Genomic DNA, 18,657 nt, shown 5'->3' with positions numbered 1-18,657 from the left:
GTAACCTTCCTGGGCGAGTTTGTTCTGATCTCTCTCTTTCTGGTTTCGCATTTGGACGGGCTTTCTTGGGATTTTTCTGGTCGTGTTCAACAGGGGATCCACCGACATTAGTTCCAATCTCCAGTTTCCCTCGGACAGCCCATGTGGTTTCTGCCCAATTACCAGCGAAATATATCTCGGGAGTCGTTTCCATCTCTTTTGGCCTACTCGACCTTGTCCCAAAACAGAACTCTTCGAATGACTCAAATGCAACTATTTTCAATATTACGGAAAAATTCTAAATAATGATCCGACGTGGATGCATTTTCTCGTCAGAGAATTCAGAATTGATACCGTCTTATTTAAGAGTCTGAAATAGTCATCTAATGTCATAAAGATCTGAAACGATTATTTGGTTTTAATAAAGGGGTCTGAGCTCACCGGTGGGAGAGATGGGCATTTTGTCCAAAGACATTTCTTCTTCCTTTTTATTTTTCCATTTTGTTTTCCTATCTTTTCACTATCCATCTTCTCCGTTGGAGTGAAGTTGCGGGTCTGCACGGTGATGGTGATGGATACAAACCGTAGGTGAAGGAGCTAAACACATGACACGATCACAATCTCTCCGATCAGAGAGAGTTAAACATATCATAATCAGAAGATCAAGGAGACTATGCGTCAGTCTTCCTCCTTCACCCACGTCGGCCCACATTCGATGGCCGCAGCCGGCGAACGAGCGGTCATCTCTCCCTGACACTCAAAAGCGTATATCGAACCTGTTCCTTAAGGAAGGTTATGATAAAATCACCTCTGATCCCGACAGAAAAATCTCGTTAAAATATGTCTCGAGTTTAAGCCCAATGCGAAATTACGAATATTCCGAATTGGATATGTTGCAGATGTTCGAAATCGAGCAAAGAAAATCCGAAGATCAACTTTCCAAAATTCGAATCCACGTTGGAGAGTTTGGCCGCTAAAATAGGAAAGTCCAACTCTGACTAGGACTTGGATTTTGTTTCAAATATACAAAGATATGTTTTGGATAGGAAACAAAATCCTATGAGAAGTTGGCGAAAGAATAAGGGTTTTACTTATATATAGACTTGAGGCCGTGGGTGATAGGTGTGGATCACAAATTGTCTTGAAGCGCCGCGTGAGTGCTTGGTGTTCCGCCGTTGATCGTGAAGAATTGGTCTTGAAGCACCACCTCGTTGTCGAGTGCTTGGGAGGGATTTTCTTTGTCGTGAATTATGTTAATTTATGACTCGAGTTTGATTGCAAAACGTGATTTGCTGGACTAAAAGAAGAAATATAAAATAAAATAAAGGAGGAAAGTTCTTTGTCAAGAAGCCTGAGGATTCCGAATTGAAGGAAATCAATTGTGGCTTTTGGCATGAAGGAGTTCTACGCGTGAGAAAATAAAAGGAAGCAGGTGGGGCCCAAATGGGCACACACACGCACAGCAGGCTGGATTTCCCTCTTTTATTCGGCCACGGAAACAAAAGACCGAAGTCCCTGCGTGAAGATTAAAGGTGGTGGGCCCAAGGTCAAAGTTTGACCTTGGGCGCACACACGCGTATATATATATGAACAGGATTCGCTTTCTTCTTTGGCGAGCGTGCGTGGGACGGCTAAAACCAAACCCTACGTAGAAGCCGCACGAAGCCACACATGATCGTTGTTGATACGAGCATTGAAGTGCCGTTATTCTAGCGAGTGCTTGGCGGGTTTTCGTTCGTGAATTACATCCAAGAAGTTTAGTGTTTGTAGTCGATTAAATCTTGAGGTAAGATTTGCGTGTAATTCCTTCGTGAGATTGAGAGATTATTTTCGAGGAATTTGGGGCTAAACACACTGCGTGCGTTATTGGGTGTAATTGGGGCTTGGGAAACACCGAGAGAGTGTTTGAGTGACTTGAGTGTGTAATCTCCTTTGTATCGCTTGATCTATAGTGAAATTCGCTGTTTGTTCTCCCCGTGGACGTAGGTCTTTACGACTGAACCACGTAAATCTGGTGTCTGATTTATTTTATTCTTCCGTCTATATTTTGTTCGATCGCTCGCCCCATCGCAACAAGTGGTATCAGAGCCAGGCTTGGCTAAGTTGAAGCGAATCGATGGCGACAGAAGAAGTAAAAGTGAGAATCGACAGATTTGATGGGAAGGATTTTAGTTTCGGAAGATGCAGATTGAAGATTATCTTTATCGATGAAACCGCACTTGCCCTTGTCTGGGAGAAACCGGCGACGATGAAGCAAGATGATTGGGATTTGCTGGATAGACGAGCTATGGGTGTTATTCGGGCGACGTTGGCTCGTAACGTCGCGTTTAACATCCTGAAGGAGAAGACCACCGCTGATTTGATGCAAGCCCCGTCGGATATGTATGAGAAGCCCTCTCGCGATCAACAAGGTCTATTTGATGCGACGTCTGTTTAACTTGAAGATGAAAGAAGGTGCGTCGCTTGCGAGATCATATCAATGAATTCAATGTGATTGTTAGTCAATTGAGTTCAGTTGAGATTGATTTTGAAGATGAGGTATGTGCTTTGATTCTATTATCCTCATTGCCGATAGTTGGAATACTACCGTTATTACTGTTAGTAATTCCTCCGGGTCAACAAGTTTGACGTTTGATGGGGTTCGAGATTTGATTCTGAGCGAGGACATTCATAGAAGAGAATCTGGTGAATCTGTATCTACTGCTCTAGTGGGTGAAAATAGAGGAAGAGCTGTAACACGTGTGGGTAATGGTAGTACTAATATGAACAGACGTAGTCAATCTAGGACTGCTAATGTTGTCTGTTGGAGCTGTGGCAAGAGGGGGCATCTTAGAAGGGATTGCCTTAAGCTGAAGAATGAGAAGGGTAAGGGAATTATGGTTGATTCTACGAGATAATGTTGCAGCTGTAGCGAGATAATGCTGATTATGTCTTGTCTCACCGATTATTCATTGTTTGATGGATGGATTATGGATTCTGGTTGTTCTTTTCATGTCACACCAAATAGAAGTTGGTTTATCACTTATCAGTGCACGGGTAATGGTAAAGTTCAGTTAGGGAACAACGCTGAGTGCGATGTTGTGGGTGTTGGTGATGTTAAAATTAGAATGCATGATGGTATCGTGAGGACATTGACTGGAGTGAGGCATGTTCCCGAGAATTAAAAAGAACTTAATTTCCTTGGGTGCCCTAGATTCAGCTGGTTGCGGGTATTCTTCAAAATGTGGAGTTGAAGATTGTTCGAGGTGCCCTGGTGATAATGAAAGGAATCAAGCATGATGGCCTGTATAAACTTCAAGGTGAGACAGTGATAAATTTCGCTGCTGAGACGTCGGATGCATCTGTTCGAGAGTCTTTTGACTACTCGAGGAAGACCTGGGTGTTTGTGCCAAGGCATAAGTTTAATGCTGATGTCAGGATCTCGCAGTCAAGAGCTTTGATCGAGACGGAGACTAATAAGTCGATCAAGCATGTGCGGACTGACAATAGCATGGAGTTTTGCTCGGAGCTGACAAATAAATTTTGCATGAAAGAGAGCATAGTGAAACACCGCACTAGTGCTAGTAAATCACAACAATTTGCAGAATTGGTGAGCAGAACATTACTAGAGACGGCCCGAAAATTATCTCTAGTGCTGGTATTGCTAGGAGAATCCTAGCTGGTGTGCTAAGTACGGTAAGCTACATGGTGAATAGATCCCCATCAACTACTATTGAATGGCAGACTCCTGAAGAAGTGTTGTCAGGTAACGTTGCTGATTATTCTATTTTTAGAATGTCTGGTTGCCCGTGTTATTTTCGAGTGAGTGATGGTAAGCTCGATGGGAGGGTTAGATGCATATTCCATGGCTATGCACAAGGTGAGTGGGGCGATCAGTTGTGGTGCCCGGATATAAATTCACCTGTTAACAGCAGAGAAGTTACCCTTGATGAGTCTCAAGTACTTCTGGCTAGGAGTGATTATAGCAATGTTAATACGGATCTGGACGGTGTTCGGTTTGAGGTGGAGTTGCAACCAGAAACTCCTGAGGTAGCGAGTACAGGCACTAGCAAAGTAATCGACACAGATGGTGCTCATAGCGAGGTGGAGCCTATAGAGCCAATGGTTGCTGTAACTGCTGAAATTAACAAGGTATGTATTCGATCTCCTGATAGATATGGATGCAACAATGGTTTTGCTTTATCTGCGGTTAAGGAGGTTGCGTCAGAAAATCCTTGCGGAGCAGTTAAAGGTGCATATGGAGTTGGTACTCTAATGAGGTCCTCGGTTATGGCGAAGTTCAAGCGAGGCTTGGACTTGAATAATATCTGTGGCGGTTGAGCCCATTGGGTGGCTATGGGAAAGTAGCAGCAGAATTTGAATTTTTACAAAGCGATTGTAACTTGACTCAAACGTCGAGTCAAGGTGGAGATTGTTAATTTATGACTCGAGTTTGATTGCAAAACGTGATTTGCTGGACTAAAAGAAGAAATATAAAATAAAATAAAGGAGGAAAGTTCTTTGTCAAGAAGCCTGAGGATTCCGAATTGAAGGAAATCAATTGTGGCTTTTGGCATGAAGGAGTTCTACGCATGAGAAAATAAAAGGAAGCAGGTGGGGCCCAAATGGGCACACACACGCACAGCAGGCTGGATTTCCCTCTTTTATTCGGCCACGGAAACAAAAGACCGAAGTCCCTGCGTGAAGATTAAAAGGTGGTGGGCCCAAGGTCAAAGTTTGACCTTGGGCGCACACACGCGTATATATATATGAACAGGATTCGCTTTCTTCTTTGGCGAGCGTGCGTGGGATTTGGCTAAAACCAAAACCCTACGTAGAAGCCGCACGAAGCCACACATGATCGTTGTTGATACGAGCATTGAAGTGCCGTTATTCTAGCGAGTGCTTGGCGGGTTTTCGTTCGTGAATTACATCCAAGAAGTTTAGTGTTTGTAGTCGATTAAATCTTGAGGTAAGATTTGCGTGTAATTCCTTCGTGAGATTGAGAGATTATTTTCGAGGAATTTCGGGGCTAAACACTGCGTGCGTTATTGGGTGTAATTGGGGCTTGGGAAACACCGAGAGAGTGTTTGAGTGACTTGAGTGTGTAATCTCCTTGTATCGCTTGATCTATAGTGAAATTCGCTGATGTTCTCCCCGTGGACGTAGGTCTTTACGACTGAACCACGTAAATCTGGTGTCTGATTTATTTTATTCTTCCGTCTATATTTTGTTCGATCGCTCGCCCCATCGCAACAAATTACATCCAAGAAGGTTTAGTGTTGAAGCCAATTAAATTTTGTGGTAAGATTTGCGTGTAATTCCTTCGTGAGATTGAGAGATTATTTCTTGAGGAATTTCGGGGCTAAACATTGTGTGTGTTATTGGGTGTAATTGGGGCTTGGGAAACACCGAGAGAGTGTTTGAGTGACTTGAGTGTGTAATCTCCTTGTATTGCTTGATCTATAGTGAAATTCGCTGCTACTCTCCCCGTGGACGTAGGTCTTTACAACTAAACCACATAAATCTGGTGTCCGATTTATTTTTCTTCTTCCATCTATATTTTGTTCGATTGCTTGCCCTATCGCAACAAGTGGTATCAGAGCTAGGTTTGGCTAAGTTGAAGCGAATCGATAGCGACAGAAGAAGTAAAAGTGAAAATCAACAGATTTGATGGGAATGATTTTAGTTTCTGGAAGATGCAGATTGAAGATTATCTTTACTAGATGAATCTGCACTTGCCTTTATTTGGAGAGAAACCAGAGATGATGAAGCAAGCTGATTGGGATTTGCTGGATAAACGAGCTATGGGTGTTATTCGGCTGACGTTGGCTCGTAACGTTGCGTTTAACATCCCGAAGGAGAAGACCACTACTGATTTGATGCAAGCCCTGTCGGATATGTACGAAAAGCCCTCTGCGATCAATAAGGTCTGTTTGATGCAACGTCTGTTTAACTTGAAGATGAAAGAAAGTGCGTCAGTTGCAGATCATATCAATGAATTCAATGTGATTGTTAGTCAATTAAGTTCAATTGAGATTGATTTTGAAGATGAGGTACATGCTTTGATTCTATTATCCTCATTACCTGATAGTTGGAATACTACTGTTACTGCTGTTAGTAATTCCTCTGGGTCAACAAGTTTGACATTTGATGGAGTTCGAAATTTGATTCTGAGCGAGGATATTCGTAGAAGAGAACCTGGTCAATCTGTTTCTATTGCTTTAGTAGGTGAAAATAGAGGAAGATCTGTAACACGTGTGGGTAAAAGTAGTACCAATATGAACAGACGTAGTCAATCTAGGATTGCTAATGTTGTCTGTTGGAGCTATGGTAAGAGGGGGCATCTTAGAAGGGATTGCCTTAAGCTGAAAAATGAGAAGGGTAAGGAAATTGTAGTTGATTCTGCAGATAATGTTGCAACCGTGATATAATGCCGATTATGTCTTGTCTTGTCACTAATGATTCATCGTTTGATGGATGGATTATGGATTCTGGTTGTTCTTTTCATATCACACCAAATAGAAACTGGTTTATCACTTATCAGTGCACAGGTAGTGGTAAAGTCCAGTTAGGGAACAACGCTAAGTGCGATGTTGTGGGTGTTAGTGATGTTAAAATCAAAATGCATGATGGCATTGTGAAGACATTGACCAGAGTGAGGCATGTTCCAGAATTGAAGAAGAACTTAATTTCCTTGGGTGCTCTAGATTCAACTGGTTGCAGGTATTTTTCAGAATGTGGAGTTCTGAAGGTTGTTCGAGGTGCCTTGGTGATAATGAAAGGAATCAAGCACAATGACTTGTATAAACTTCAAGGTGAGACAATGACAGGTTTCGCCCCGGAGACGGATGCATCTGTTCGAGAGTCTATTGACTGCTCGAGGAAGACCTGGAGGTTTGTGCCAATGCACAAGTTTGATGCTGGTGTCAGGATCTCGCAGTCAAGAGCTTTGATCGAAACGGAGACTGGTAAGTGGATCAAGCATGTGCGGACTGACAATAGCATGGAGTTCTGCTCGGAGCTGACAAATAAATTCTGCATGAAAGAGAGCATAGTGAAACATCGCACTAGTGCAAGTAAATCACAACAATTTGCAGAATTGATGAGCAGAATATTACTAGAGATGGCTTGTAAAATAATCTCTAGTGCTGGTATTGCTAGGAGAATTCTAGTTGATGTGCTAAGTACAGTAAGCTACCTGGTGAATAAATCCCCATCAACTGCTATTGAATGGCGAACTCCTGAAGAAGTGTGGTCAGGTAACGTTGCTGATTATTCTATTCTTAGAATGTTTGGTTGCCCGTGTTATTTTCGAGTAACAGATAAGCTCGATGGGAGGGCAAGGTGCATATTCCATGGCTATGCACAAGGTGAGCGAGACGATCGGTTGTGGTGCCTAGATATAAATTCACTTGTTGACAGCAGAGAAGTTACTTTTGACGAGTCGCCAGTACTTTTGGCTAGGAGTGATTATAGCAGTGTTCAAACAGATCTGTACGGTGTTCAGCTTGAGGTGGAGTTGCGACCAGAAACTCCTGAGGTAGCGAGTACAAGTACTAGCAAAGTAATCGACACAAATGGTGCTCATAGCGAGGTGGAGCCTATAGAGCCAACGGTTGCTGTAACTGCTGATATTAACAACGTACGTATTTGATCTTCTGACAGATATGGATGCAACACTGGTTTTGCTTTATCTGCGGTTAAAGAGGTTATGTCGGAAAATCCTTGCGGAGTAGTTAAAGGTGCATGTGGAGTTGGTATTCTGATGAGGTCCTCGGTTATAGCGAAGTTCAAGCGAGGCTTGGACTTGGACAATATCTGTGGCGGTTGAGTCCATCGGGGGCTATGGGAAAGTAGCAGCAGAGTTTGAATTTTTGTGAAGCGATTGCGACTTAGCTCAAACGTCAAGCCAAGGTGGAGATTGTTAAAATATGTCTCGAGTTTAAGCCCAATGAAAAATTACGAATATTCCGAATTGGATATGTTGCGGATGTTCGAAATCGAGCAAAGAAAATCCGAAGATCAACTTCCCAAAATCCAAATCCACGTTGGAGAGTTTGGTTGCTAAAATAGGAAAGTCCAACTTTGACTAGGACTTGGATTTTGTTTCAAATATACAAAGATATGTTTTGGATAGGAAACAAAATCCTATGAGAAGTTGGCGAAAGAATAAGGGTTTTACTTATATATAGACTTGAGGCCGTGGGTGATAGGTGTGGATCACAAATTTTCTTGAAGCACTGCGTGAGTGCTTGGTGTTCCACCGTTGATCGTGAAGAATTGGTCTTGAAGCACCACCTCGTTGTCGAGTGCTTGGGAGGGATTTTCTTTATCGTGAATTACATCCAAGAAGGTTTAGTATTGAAGCCAATTAAATCTTGTGGTAAGATTTGCATGTAATTCCTTCGTGAGATTGAGAGATTATTTTTTGAGGAATTTCGGGGCTAAACACTGTGTGTGTTATTGGGTGTAATTGGGGCTTGGGAAATACCGAGAGAGTGTTTGAGTGACTTGAGTGTGTAATCTTCTTATATTGCTTGATCTATAGTGAAATTCGTTGCTGCTCTCCCCGTGGATGTAGATCTTTACTACTGAACCACGTAAATCTGGTGTCCGATTTATTTTTCTTCTTCCGTCTATATTTTGTTCGATAGCTTGCCCTATCGCAATAACCTCAAATGTCAGTCCCGCGACCGCAAGCAGCATGGCTCCGATGACAAGAATAAGAAGTTTGAGCCGGCAGCGCCGCCCCTGCACATTGGCCGGAAGTAGCAGAAGCAGAAGGGGCCGAAGCGGCGACAACGACGACTTGTTCGGCTCAAGGCGACGAGGATGGGCTAGTTCGGCGTCGATGGCTATGGACGGTTAGATTAGAAGACCCGGGTGAGACGCCCTGAACGCAGGTCGATGGCCATGGAAGACGACCAAATCTGGATAAAAACGTGGGCCAACGGCCATGGAAGACGGCCACGAGCGATGACGGCTTGTTTGGCGCCGGTGGCCATGGATGGCCAGTCGAATAGATCTGAAGAGCCGGGCAAGAAGACGCTTGAACGCAGCTGACAGCCATGGAAGACGGCCGGGACACCAACATGGGTAAAGGAGGAAGAAGAGGAAAAAAAGTGAAAGGATAAAAAAGGGATAAAAGAGAAATGTCTTTGGACGATTATGCCCCTATTGTGCCATCGGATTAAACATATGCTTCCTGCCGACGAAGTTAGGCTTTATTTACGATTAAATTGCGACTTGGGTTCTTATTTGAGACAATCCTTAATCCTCTTTGAAGAAAATTCATCTAATTTAAGCTTTTATTTAAAAAAATTCCCATTTTTGAAGTTATATAATTTTATGACAAAACAAAATACTGATGAAAATTATAACATTGACGTAATTGAATATATGCTAAAAATGCGAACATTATTTATGGATGACGTTATTAGTTGGGTCAAAATTCATACCGATCAGTTCGGGAGTAGATACGATGTCCGACGTGTCCCCAAGACTTTTTCACGAATACATCCCGATTTATTAATTTTCTTCTTTTGACTGCGATTATAATGATATTTTTTCTCTTTTTTTCTTAATCGCTTTTTCAGCGATCGCAAATTAAAATAATCGGGAAGGCGATATAAAAAAAAATAAAAAATACCGGCAGGTGGTGCTGACACGAAATCTCACTGGAGAACACGTGTCTGAGACCGCCACCGTCGGCGCGGGCGGCTTCTTCCGTCGGCATCTGACAGCAAAGTCGGCAGCGGCACCTCAGCATATCGCACGCGCCACTACTAAAAAGTCGTACCTTATCACCTCGATTTTTTTAATAATAAAATTCCTTTTCACCATTAGAAGAAAATAAAAATCCAAAAGACGCTTTCTCCAGCTGAAGCACAGTACACTTACCATTCCTAACTCGGGATATAAAAAAATTATTTTGGGAGCCTTCATTTCAACGTCTCCCTCCCGTCGCCTCCTGATTAATATTAATTTTTCAAGGACCAATCAGAAGTTAAGTTGAAAATGGGGACGAAAAGACAACAAAACGTGAATTTTAGAGAACGAACGACAATTTTGCCGGCGCCATCGGAGAACCTGTGGGTCAGAACTCGCCTAAGTCAAAATGCATTTCGTTTCAATTGAGCTGGAAGAAGAAAGTAAATGATTTGGAGTCAGGTGGTCGACGTGGATTATTGACATTTGGTGCTACCGAACTTTTAATAGCCGGCCAAATGAGACCTGACCTCTTTTATGACAAATAAGACCTAACTCGCAGAACATGAAATTGGCAAAACATTTGCGGCCTTTTCTAAACCCCATTCGTCGTCTTTTCTCGTTCGGTTTCTCATAGGAGAACGAGGTTTTATGTCCTTGGAAAGTCCATCTTTATTAATCTCCTTTTAATAGATGGTACCCAGCAATGCCATGTCCTCGAACTAAAACCTCACCCGAAGGCAGCGAGTGAGCCAATGAAGGTACAACCAGGAATGACCAAAACCATAGAATTAGAGATTAACATGTCACATTATTGAGTAATATTGATTTATAGTGTTGAAAGCACGCAACAGAAGCCTAATATATTGTTGACACCTATTTTTTTAAAAATCAATCAATCAAAAAGTCAAAAAAAAAAAAAAAAAGGAAACAACAACAGCCCACCCTTTTTTTCTTTTCTCTCCATGCATTGGGCCCAGCCCAACCCCCCTTTTTCCCTTTCAGCCCGCGAGAGAGGGTCTTCCTCCCTCTGTGTCGGTCTTCGAAGACCTGCAAAAAAGAAAGAAATAGAACAGAGGGAGAGGCAGGAGATAGAGCAGAAGAAGGGGAAGCGATGGCACACGGCTGCAGCATGGCGATGCCTGCGGTTGTCAAAACCCAAAAGAGCTTGCTGCCATCTTAGCCGAAAATACCATTAACTCGCCCCCCAAAAACCGAAATAGCTGCAGGCACATACACAGGCAGGGAGAGGAGGCTGATTAACGACAGTCTTGAGATGGAGATGGAAGGAAAAGGCAGCTGGCTTCGTTGGCCATCCAAAACCGCTCTGGAGGGATGCCAAAAGGGGGCAACCTACGGCAGATTTATAGAGAGAAGAGGGGGCTTGGTAAAAAAAAAGGTGGGGGGGGAGAGAGGAAAGGAGAGAACGAAGACAGAGAGGAAATTGGCCGAGAGAGATTTGAGATGGCCTTTGGCGAGAGAGCTTGAAGGAAGGAGAAGGGTAGAAACGGAGAGTGACCAGGAAGAAGGAGGCTCGGAACCCACCTCAGCCGAACATCGCTCAGCCACCCCGACACGAGCTTGTGCCTCCTAGCCGGAACCACCAAGCCGCGGCTTCCTCTTCCTTGAATTCGAGGTTTTGCGCTACTGGCAATGGAGACGGTGCAATGCAAGCTTGCTCTCCAAGAGATGATGGAGCAGACATTGGAAGCGGTGAACTGTGCTCCGTCAAGAGCCGACGGAACTAACTTTCCAGTATATCCAATGCCGCATCGAGGAGCCCACCATCAAGATGTGCTCTTCCACCATCGCTCTGCAATTCCCTAAGACTCTGCAATAATTTATTCAGACTTGAAATGTACCCTTTATCTGCCACAGTATTATCCTCCAGATACTCCACTATATCCTCCAGCCACTGGATTGCCAATCCACAATTATCCCCCAAAAATCTCAATGCCTCCTCGAGTCGCTTCAACACTGACGAGTACCCGGGCAAATCATTGCGCGGATCTGACAACAGCATCTTCTCGAGTCCATGAACCGCATCGAAAACCTTGAGCACCGCCGCGGCGGGGCCGACCGCACGGTTAATGTGCCCACCCACAGCGTCAAGGGTGTCCTTATTGGCGCGGATAGGCCGGACGGCAGCCTCCAAGGAGGGCAACCTCTGGTTGATCTCGGCCAATCTCGGGCCCGTTTTCTCCAGCTTCGAGCTCAGGGCTTTCGACTTCTCCAAGCTCAGGATCAACGACTTCCTCGCGGAAACCAGCTTCTCGACGCCATCGACACAAGCAGCACCATCCCCAGATGCAGCCATCTGAATCGACAAATCTACTACCCTGTTCCCACTATTTAAATACCCAACTCCCGAAATCCGAGCGACCCAAAACGCAGAAACAACTCAACCGGGTGTACGAGGAGCCGAATCGAAGAGCTGAAAACTAGTCGGGATTAGTGTAGAACGATATCTTCACCGTACCTCCACCTAACTCCCAACCAAAACCAGACCAAACCAGACCCAGGAAGAAGAAGAAGGGAACAAGCAATCTTGCGATCTTTTCTCAACTACCCAGAAGAAAAGCAAGAAGCTTCGAGCGAAGTGGAAGGAAATACGAGGCACCCACTTGAGAATGGACCCCGGAGAAAGAGAAAAGAGCCCAAGATCGGGAGGTGGGAGTGCGGAGCCGACGAGGGTCGATTTTGATCTTGGCGAAAAAGCGAAGGCAAGGCTCTTACACAGTGCGGAATCTCGAAGGGCTTTCGGGTTCTTGGATTCGCGAGGAAGGAGAGAGAGAAAACCCTAAGAAGTGGATGAATCTGGCGACATCGTGCCAAAGTGCATGACAGGCAGGCAAGAGAGAGCTCAAAACAAGTACCTTTTTTTCTCGTTCGAGGAAAAGGTGAGGGAGGGGGAGCTCTCAAGCCAGGTCGGACACACCTGCTCTTCCCTTTTTCCTCATTAACGACACTGATTTTGATCATCATAATTTCCCCTCGTCGCCTTAATTTTTCCTAAAGTTTCAACCCTGTGGCCCAAGGCATGATGAAATCGTTAAGCTTCGCTATCACTCTGGTTTCTTATTTCAATCACTTTAGAGTACTAAATTTTTTCGGTAATTGATATATGTCTATTGGAGCTCTGATTGAATTATGAGCGAAAGCTAGTGTAGCACTTAAAAAGTAAGTGATGGGTTTGCCCTACTACTAGTTTGCTGGAAAAAAAAAATATTAATTTTCTCTTTCAATCCGATAGAGTCGAATCCGGTTTTGGGTCGGGTCAATGGCTGGATCGGATCTATCCAGTTCGACCCGTTTTCCGATTATAATAATATTAAATATTAAAAATATATAAAAATTTCAAAAAGATTTAAAATTTAAAGTTTAAAAAAATTAAAAATTAAAAAAAAATGATAAAAATTCAAAAACTCATCCGAAAATTCAAAAATTCAGAAAACATAAAAAATTTCGTTTTTTCAGAAAAAAAAATTGTAAAATCCAAAAATTGTAAAATCTAGTTTTATTTGGGGGAAAAATCTTTAAAATTCATTTTTTATATATAAAAAAAAAAATCTATAAAAGGGTTCAAATCAATCTCTTGGGTCATGCTCTCTTAAAAATGGAAGTATTCCAATTGAGAACTATGCTTAAATTTGGTTAAACCTTTAGGGTTTTACCTTAAGATCTCAATTGTCCTTGGGAATAAATGTCTTTGAATGCATGACATTGATATGTTGATTTTGGCCTCTCTTTAGTTTAGTTAGGATTAGTATTTATCTTTTCTTTGGTGTTGAATGTTTGCTCTTTCATGCAATTTATTTAATCACTTTTCTTAATTGCTAATTGCTACTTTATTGATTGCGCACCCGCATGCTCACCTCATGTTAGTGGATAAATATAAAATTAGTCCAAATTGTCTGTCAAAAATCATTTTATTAAAACGAACAAGATTAGGTACCGAAATGGCACTAATTGGTTAATTAGTGTAATCAAGTCCCCAAACCTAACTTCTCCTGTTGCGTAGGAAGTGAGGCACGCTCCCATGCCTCACTTGGTTTCTAGCCGACCCCAATAAGGTTAGTGGCGACTCATTTTATGCAAAATTTCTTAAGAATATCCCAACGTCACGCGGGATATGGGCTTGGGAGCCCCGCATCAATCAGGGCCTTAGCCCGTCCTTTGGGCGCAATACCCTAAACCTGTTCCCTCCCCCCGATGGTAGGTCGCGACATATATTTACCTAAAAAGATTGCCAAAATGAAGCATATGTTCAAGTCTATTAATATATTCAGTTAGATCTATATTCACTTAAAAACTCAAATCAATAAGTTATTAGTCAATTATAATATATAAATTGTTTTGTACCGTATCAATTCTCCAACGTGAGACTCTTCTTTAAATAACTCATGCGTGCATTTTAACATACGTAAACACCTTAATTGAGTCAAAGGCACAATGATTGAGGGGACGGATTCCTTTAATCCAATATAGAATTGGCACATGACATGAATCCGATGTCTTTTTTTTCTTAAGTGTTGAAGTGGATGGGTCAAGGGAAAGGAGAATAGGGTTCTTTCACTAATAACTACATGATTAGTCGGAGAATTTTCCCGTGACGACATCCTCAAGAATTTGTATATTCTATTGTTGTTATTTGTATACCGTGAAATTTCCTAAATAGGCGCTATGGATACTTGTAACTACGAACCTATTTCAATGGACTAAATGTTTTTTCCCCTCCATATTCCATTCTGCGAACTTTTGGGAATAGATTCTAGAGTGACTTAAGTGCACCACAATTATAATTCAAAGTTGGCAACACCAAACATTTAAATAGGGAAAAGTGCCAAAAAAATCCTAAACCTTTTGTCGTTGTACCAATTTAGTCATAAACCTTTTTTTGGTGCTAATTTAGTCCTAAACTTTTTTAGATTGTGCCGATTCAATCATTTCCGGCCAATTTTGGCTGGATATTGCTAACTAGATACCGACCGGTTGATAAGGCTTGATCGGCGCTAACGTAAATAAATTTTAATAATATTTTAATATTTTTAATATTTTAAAATTTTTCTTTGTTTCTTCTCCTCTTCTTCCTCTAGCAGGTCGCCGGACCTCGGCGAATGACCCCGAGGTGGCGGCTGGCGAGGGTGAGCCTCGCTAGCTTGCCGGATATGGCGGTGAGTCAGCGAAATGACAAATTTATCCCAAATTTTATTTAATGACATGAAAATTTTGAATTTTATCAATTGTAACATATTTATCCTAAATTTTTTTCCGTGAAATAAAAAACTATGAATTTCTATCGGTGTGAAACATTTATTTTAAACTATTTACCTTTTAAAATTTAAAATTCTAAGGAAAAAATATAAAAATAAAAAGACAAAAATGTCCTTGATGAAGTAAATATGTCATAATTTGTAAAGTTTGGATTTTTTTTTTTGTCACAAAAAAGTTTTGAAACCATCGCCCTCAACGGCGCAGCTGACTTGGGCTCTCTTCCCCTCACGAAGGGGAGAAGTTCGAATCATGTGGTGATGAGTCTTGCAGTCGTTCCCCCAAAATTTGCTCACCGACTGTCAGTTTACAGATTCCTTGGGTTATAAAAAAAAAAGATTTTGAATAAATTTGTCATTTTGAACAAAATTTTGGATTTTTTATGATCTTTTCCCTACTAAAGAGATTAAAAGATGGTCTTCTCTCTCAAATGTGGAGGCGTGCGGCGTGATTTCTTGGAAGAGCCTCGCCGCTTTTCTGCAACTTATAATATAGTTTAGCTTCTTGGCGGGGTTTGTCCTGATCTTTTTCTCTCTCTCCGGTTTCACATTTGGACGGAGCTTTCTTGGGATTTTCTGGTCGGGTTCAGCATGCCATACACCGACGTAGTTCCACCGACGTAGTTCCAACCTCCAGTTTTCGTCGGCCGGTCCATGTGGGTTCTGCCCGATTATTACAGGCGATAAATATCTCGGCATTCGTCCCTACCTTTTTGGCCTATCCGATCTTGTCCCAAAATAGAATCCTCCCGACGATGGAAATGCAACTAATTTTCAACATTTTTGGGCCCATTTATTCTTCTGGTTATATTTATATAATTTTTAGGAGTGATGGCTTTCAAAGTAGTAAAATTCAGAGTTAAAACCTGAAACCTACCCTATTATAACTAATTCTTAATTTTTAGACCCTGAAGCCGATTCTTGAACATATTCTTTTTTTCTGGTCTGATTTCAAAATATACTAAAAAAACCCGTTTTATCTTTTTGTACCTTTTTTTTGGTCATTTTTTACAGCAAAATTATATGAGACTACGAGTACCAAAATGATTCAAAGGAAAAGGTGGACAACAGAATACGCCAAAAACAGCAATCCATAAGATTCCTAGACCTATACTATTATAAAGGATAAAAGTTTAAACACATAACATAAAACATAAATTATAGAATTTCATCCCCTATTAATCTATAAAAATTTAGCGGAAGATAAAAGACTAGCAAAGAGTTTCGAGGAAGAACAAAGAACAAAGGAGTACTAAGGTCAAATTTAGGGGAAAAATAAATTAGGATTTTGACTTTTTAACTCATAAAACCAATTTCAAAATAAGGTGGTCCAATCCAATTTCTCGGTGAGTGTTTACTCAAAAGCTATTCCTGGACTAAGTTTAATAAGAACATATTCCTAGACCTATTTTTCAAGAGTTCCGGTTTTGTTTCCGGATTGAACCAATTTGCATTCACACTCCTAACAATTTTATGACTAAATTGAATATGTACTTAAAATTTGGAAACCATATTACATTAAAAATTCAAAAATGACATTACAAACCTGTACAAAATTCATAGACCAGTTTATGTTATTTACCTTCAAACACTTGCCAGCAACCAGAGAGAGAGAGAGGTTTCGTAAATTTGCTGTCAGTTCCACCAAACGATTCTCTTCCCCATTTATACTTATGTCACCAGTGAAAAAGAAAGAGATCAAAAGATAGTCTTCTCTCTCTCTCTCTCTCTACTGAGGAGTGATTTCTTGGAAGAGCCTCGCCGGAAAGGTGAGATATTTTCTGCAATTTATAATGTAGTTAGCTTCCTGGGCGAGTTTGTTCTAATCTCTCTCTCATTTGGACGGGCTTTCTTGGGACTTTTCTGGTCGTGTTCAACAGGGGATCCACCGACATTAGTTCCAACCTCCAGTTTCCCTCGGACAGCCCTTATTCGAGAGATTCGATAGAGACAGAAGCGGAAAAATCGACTCGACAGAACTGAGGGATGCTCTGTACAGTCTAAGCTACGTGATTCCGCCATCTGTTCTTCAAGTTCTGATGTCTTGATATGACGGCAGCAGCGGCAGGACATGCGAACTTAATTTTGATGCTTTTGTCGAGTATGCACCTTCTTTCCTTTTAGCCTCCAGCCCACTTGAGCTGAGAAGAATCAGATTTGAATGCAGAACTCATTAACGTTGTGTTGGATGCGCAGATGTGGAATGATTGTGAAGGTACAATGTCAATTCAACTATATGAACTGTCATGAGTATAGTATGATATAGTCAGGGTTCGTCTACACAGATGCTTCAATGGCTAATTGAGTGACCTTCTCGTTACTTAACATCACATTTCAGGGCCTGACAGAGAAATTCAAAGAGAAAAATCTGCAATACACGGGATCAGCAACACTCGGATATGATGAGTTCATTGTATGATCCTTCCTTTTCTTGTATCATATGATTGACGGCTAAGTATTATACTTTGTTTGGCGTGTAAATACTGGACACTAAGGTGCGATGGCGGCTCGTCGCTCTATAACTGTAGATTCTTGGGAGTCCTCTTGTCAGCTATTATAAGTAGGAACATTTGTATGCTTTTATGCTTGCTGTATTCTGAGAGGTGGTGTTTTTATCGATCGATTTCCGCATAGCCATCTGCAATCCTCTCTGGTTTACCGAGATTTTGGCTTTCTAGTTCTCCACTCAAATCAATCGAGGGTATTGTGGTTTTCGCCATTCTTCTCGTTGAGATTGTGATGGAAGATTGGACAATGGACAATGAAGTGGATTTCTAGGAGGAATCTCAGTAAATTCAATCAAATTTGTCCTCCATAACATTACCCCATTGTAGTATTGTCATTGCATTTATAATCAACAGCTTTCTACCCTTTACATTGTGGAGAACGTATAACTCATTAGGTAGTGCATGAGAAGGAAAAAATTGTTCAAAATTTCTTAAACTTATTTTATGGCGTTCAATTCAATTCTAAATCTTTCAATTTAGTTAATTTAGTACCAAATATTTTGATAGCTTACTACTTTAGTCCTAAATCATATGATGATTTGTCAATTTTTTTTTTTTAAAGTAAAAATTGTCCGTGTTTGCGTTGGTTTTGTCACATATGACGATGTTGATTAGATTATGATATTAGCAATTTCAGACCAATATTCACCGGAATGACTTCAATTAGTAAATCTCAAAATGTTTAGGATCAAATTGGCAAACCCTTAAAAGATTTAAGACTAAACTGACCCAATTAAAAAGTTTTAAGACTAAATTAGTAAGTTGTCAAAAGTTTACGACTAAATGAGCACAATAAAAGAATTAGGATTGAATTGTCCCACTTAGAAAGGAATCAGCCTACGACTTCTTCTAAACTGCATCTTACCCGAGATGGACTGGCGTTGAGAAACAAAAGAATCGGATCGTTGCTCGATAGAACCAGTTGGGCTAGTTAAGGGTAATTCAGTCTAAACTGGTGATGTACTCAAGCCCCGAGCAATACAAGATCTTCCTTTTACAACAGAACCATTTAATTAGGCATCTCCTGAGACGGGCAGGCTCAAAGAGCGTCACAAGAAGCATTTGGGTTCTCATACGGATCGTCCCCGATGATGATATTGTAGAACGATAACCAGATGGTGCTTGAACAGGCATAGTTGCTAGCGCTTGAAGGATGGGAGAAAAAGGGACATATCTAAAGGCACATCGCGACTATACCCACCTGAAGGGAA

At 41.5% G+C, this 18,657-nt stretch overlaps 1 protein-coding gene and 1 long non-coding RNA gene across 3 annotated transcripts; one reads left to right on the top strand and one right to left on the bottom strand.

The window, feature by feature from the left end:
* Positions 1–10,467: 10,467 nt before the first annotated feature.
* Positions 10,468–12,725, bottom strand: LOC120289231. The gene is made up of 2 exons (XM_039303996.1): positions 11,215–12,725; positions 10,468–10,719 (listed from the first exon to the last, which is right to left on the bottom strand). The coding sequence occupies exon 1, from the start codon at positions 11,984–11,986 to the stop codon at positions 11,414–11,416; it is 573 nt and encodes a 190-aa protein (XP_039159930.1). The 5' UTR covers positions 11,987–12,725; the 3' UTR covers positions 10,468–10,719; positions 11,215–11,413.
* Positions 12,726–15,062: 2,337 nt separating this feature from the next.
* On the top strand, positions 15,063–17,556 carry LOC104421311. 2 transcript variants are annotated; one of them, XR_001981741.2, is made up of 4 exons: positions 15,063–16,708; positions 16,820–17,040; positions 17,136–17,154; positions 17,278–17,556. It is a non-coding gene; the product is annotated as an uncharacterized LOC104421311 (long non-coding RNA). The 2 variants fall into 2 exon arrangements; XR_005547048.1 differs by having other exon boundaries at positions 17,136–17,556.
* The last annotated feature ends 1,101 nt before the right edge of the window (positions 17,557–18,657 follow it).

The sequence above is a fragment of the Eucalyptus grandis genome, chromosome 10, assembly GCF_016545825.1.
Source record: "Eucalyptus grandis isolate ANBG69807.140 chromosome 10, ASM1654582v1, whole genome shotgun sequence".
NCBI classification, from domain to species: domain Eukaryota; kingdom Viridiplantae; phylum Streptophyta; class Magnoliopsida; order Myrtales; family Myrtaceae; genus Eucalyptus; species Eucalyptus grandis.
This window is presented reverse-complemented; position numbering and strand designations above follow the sequence as displayed.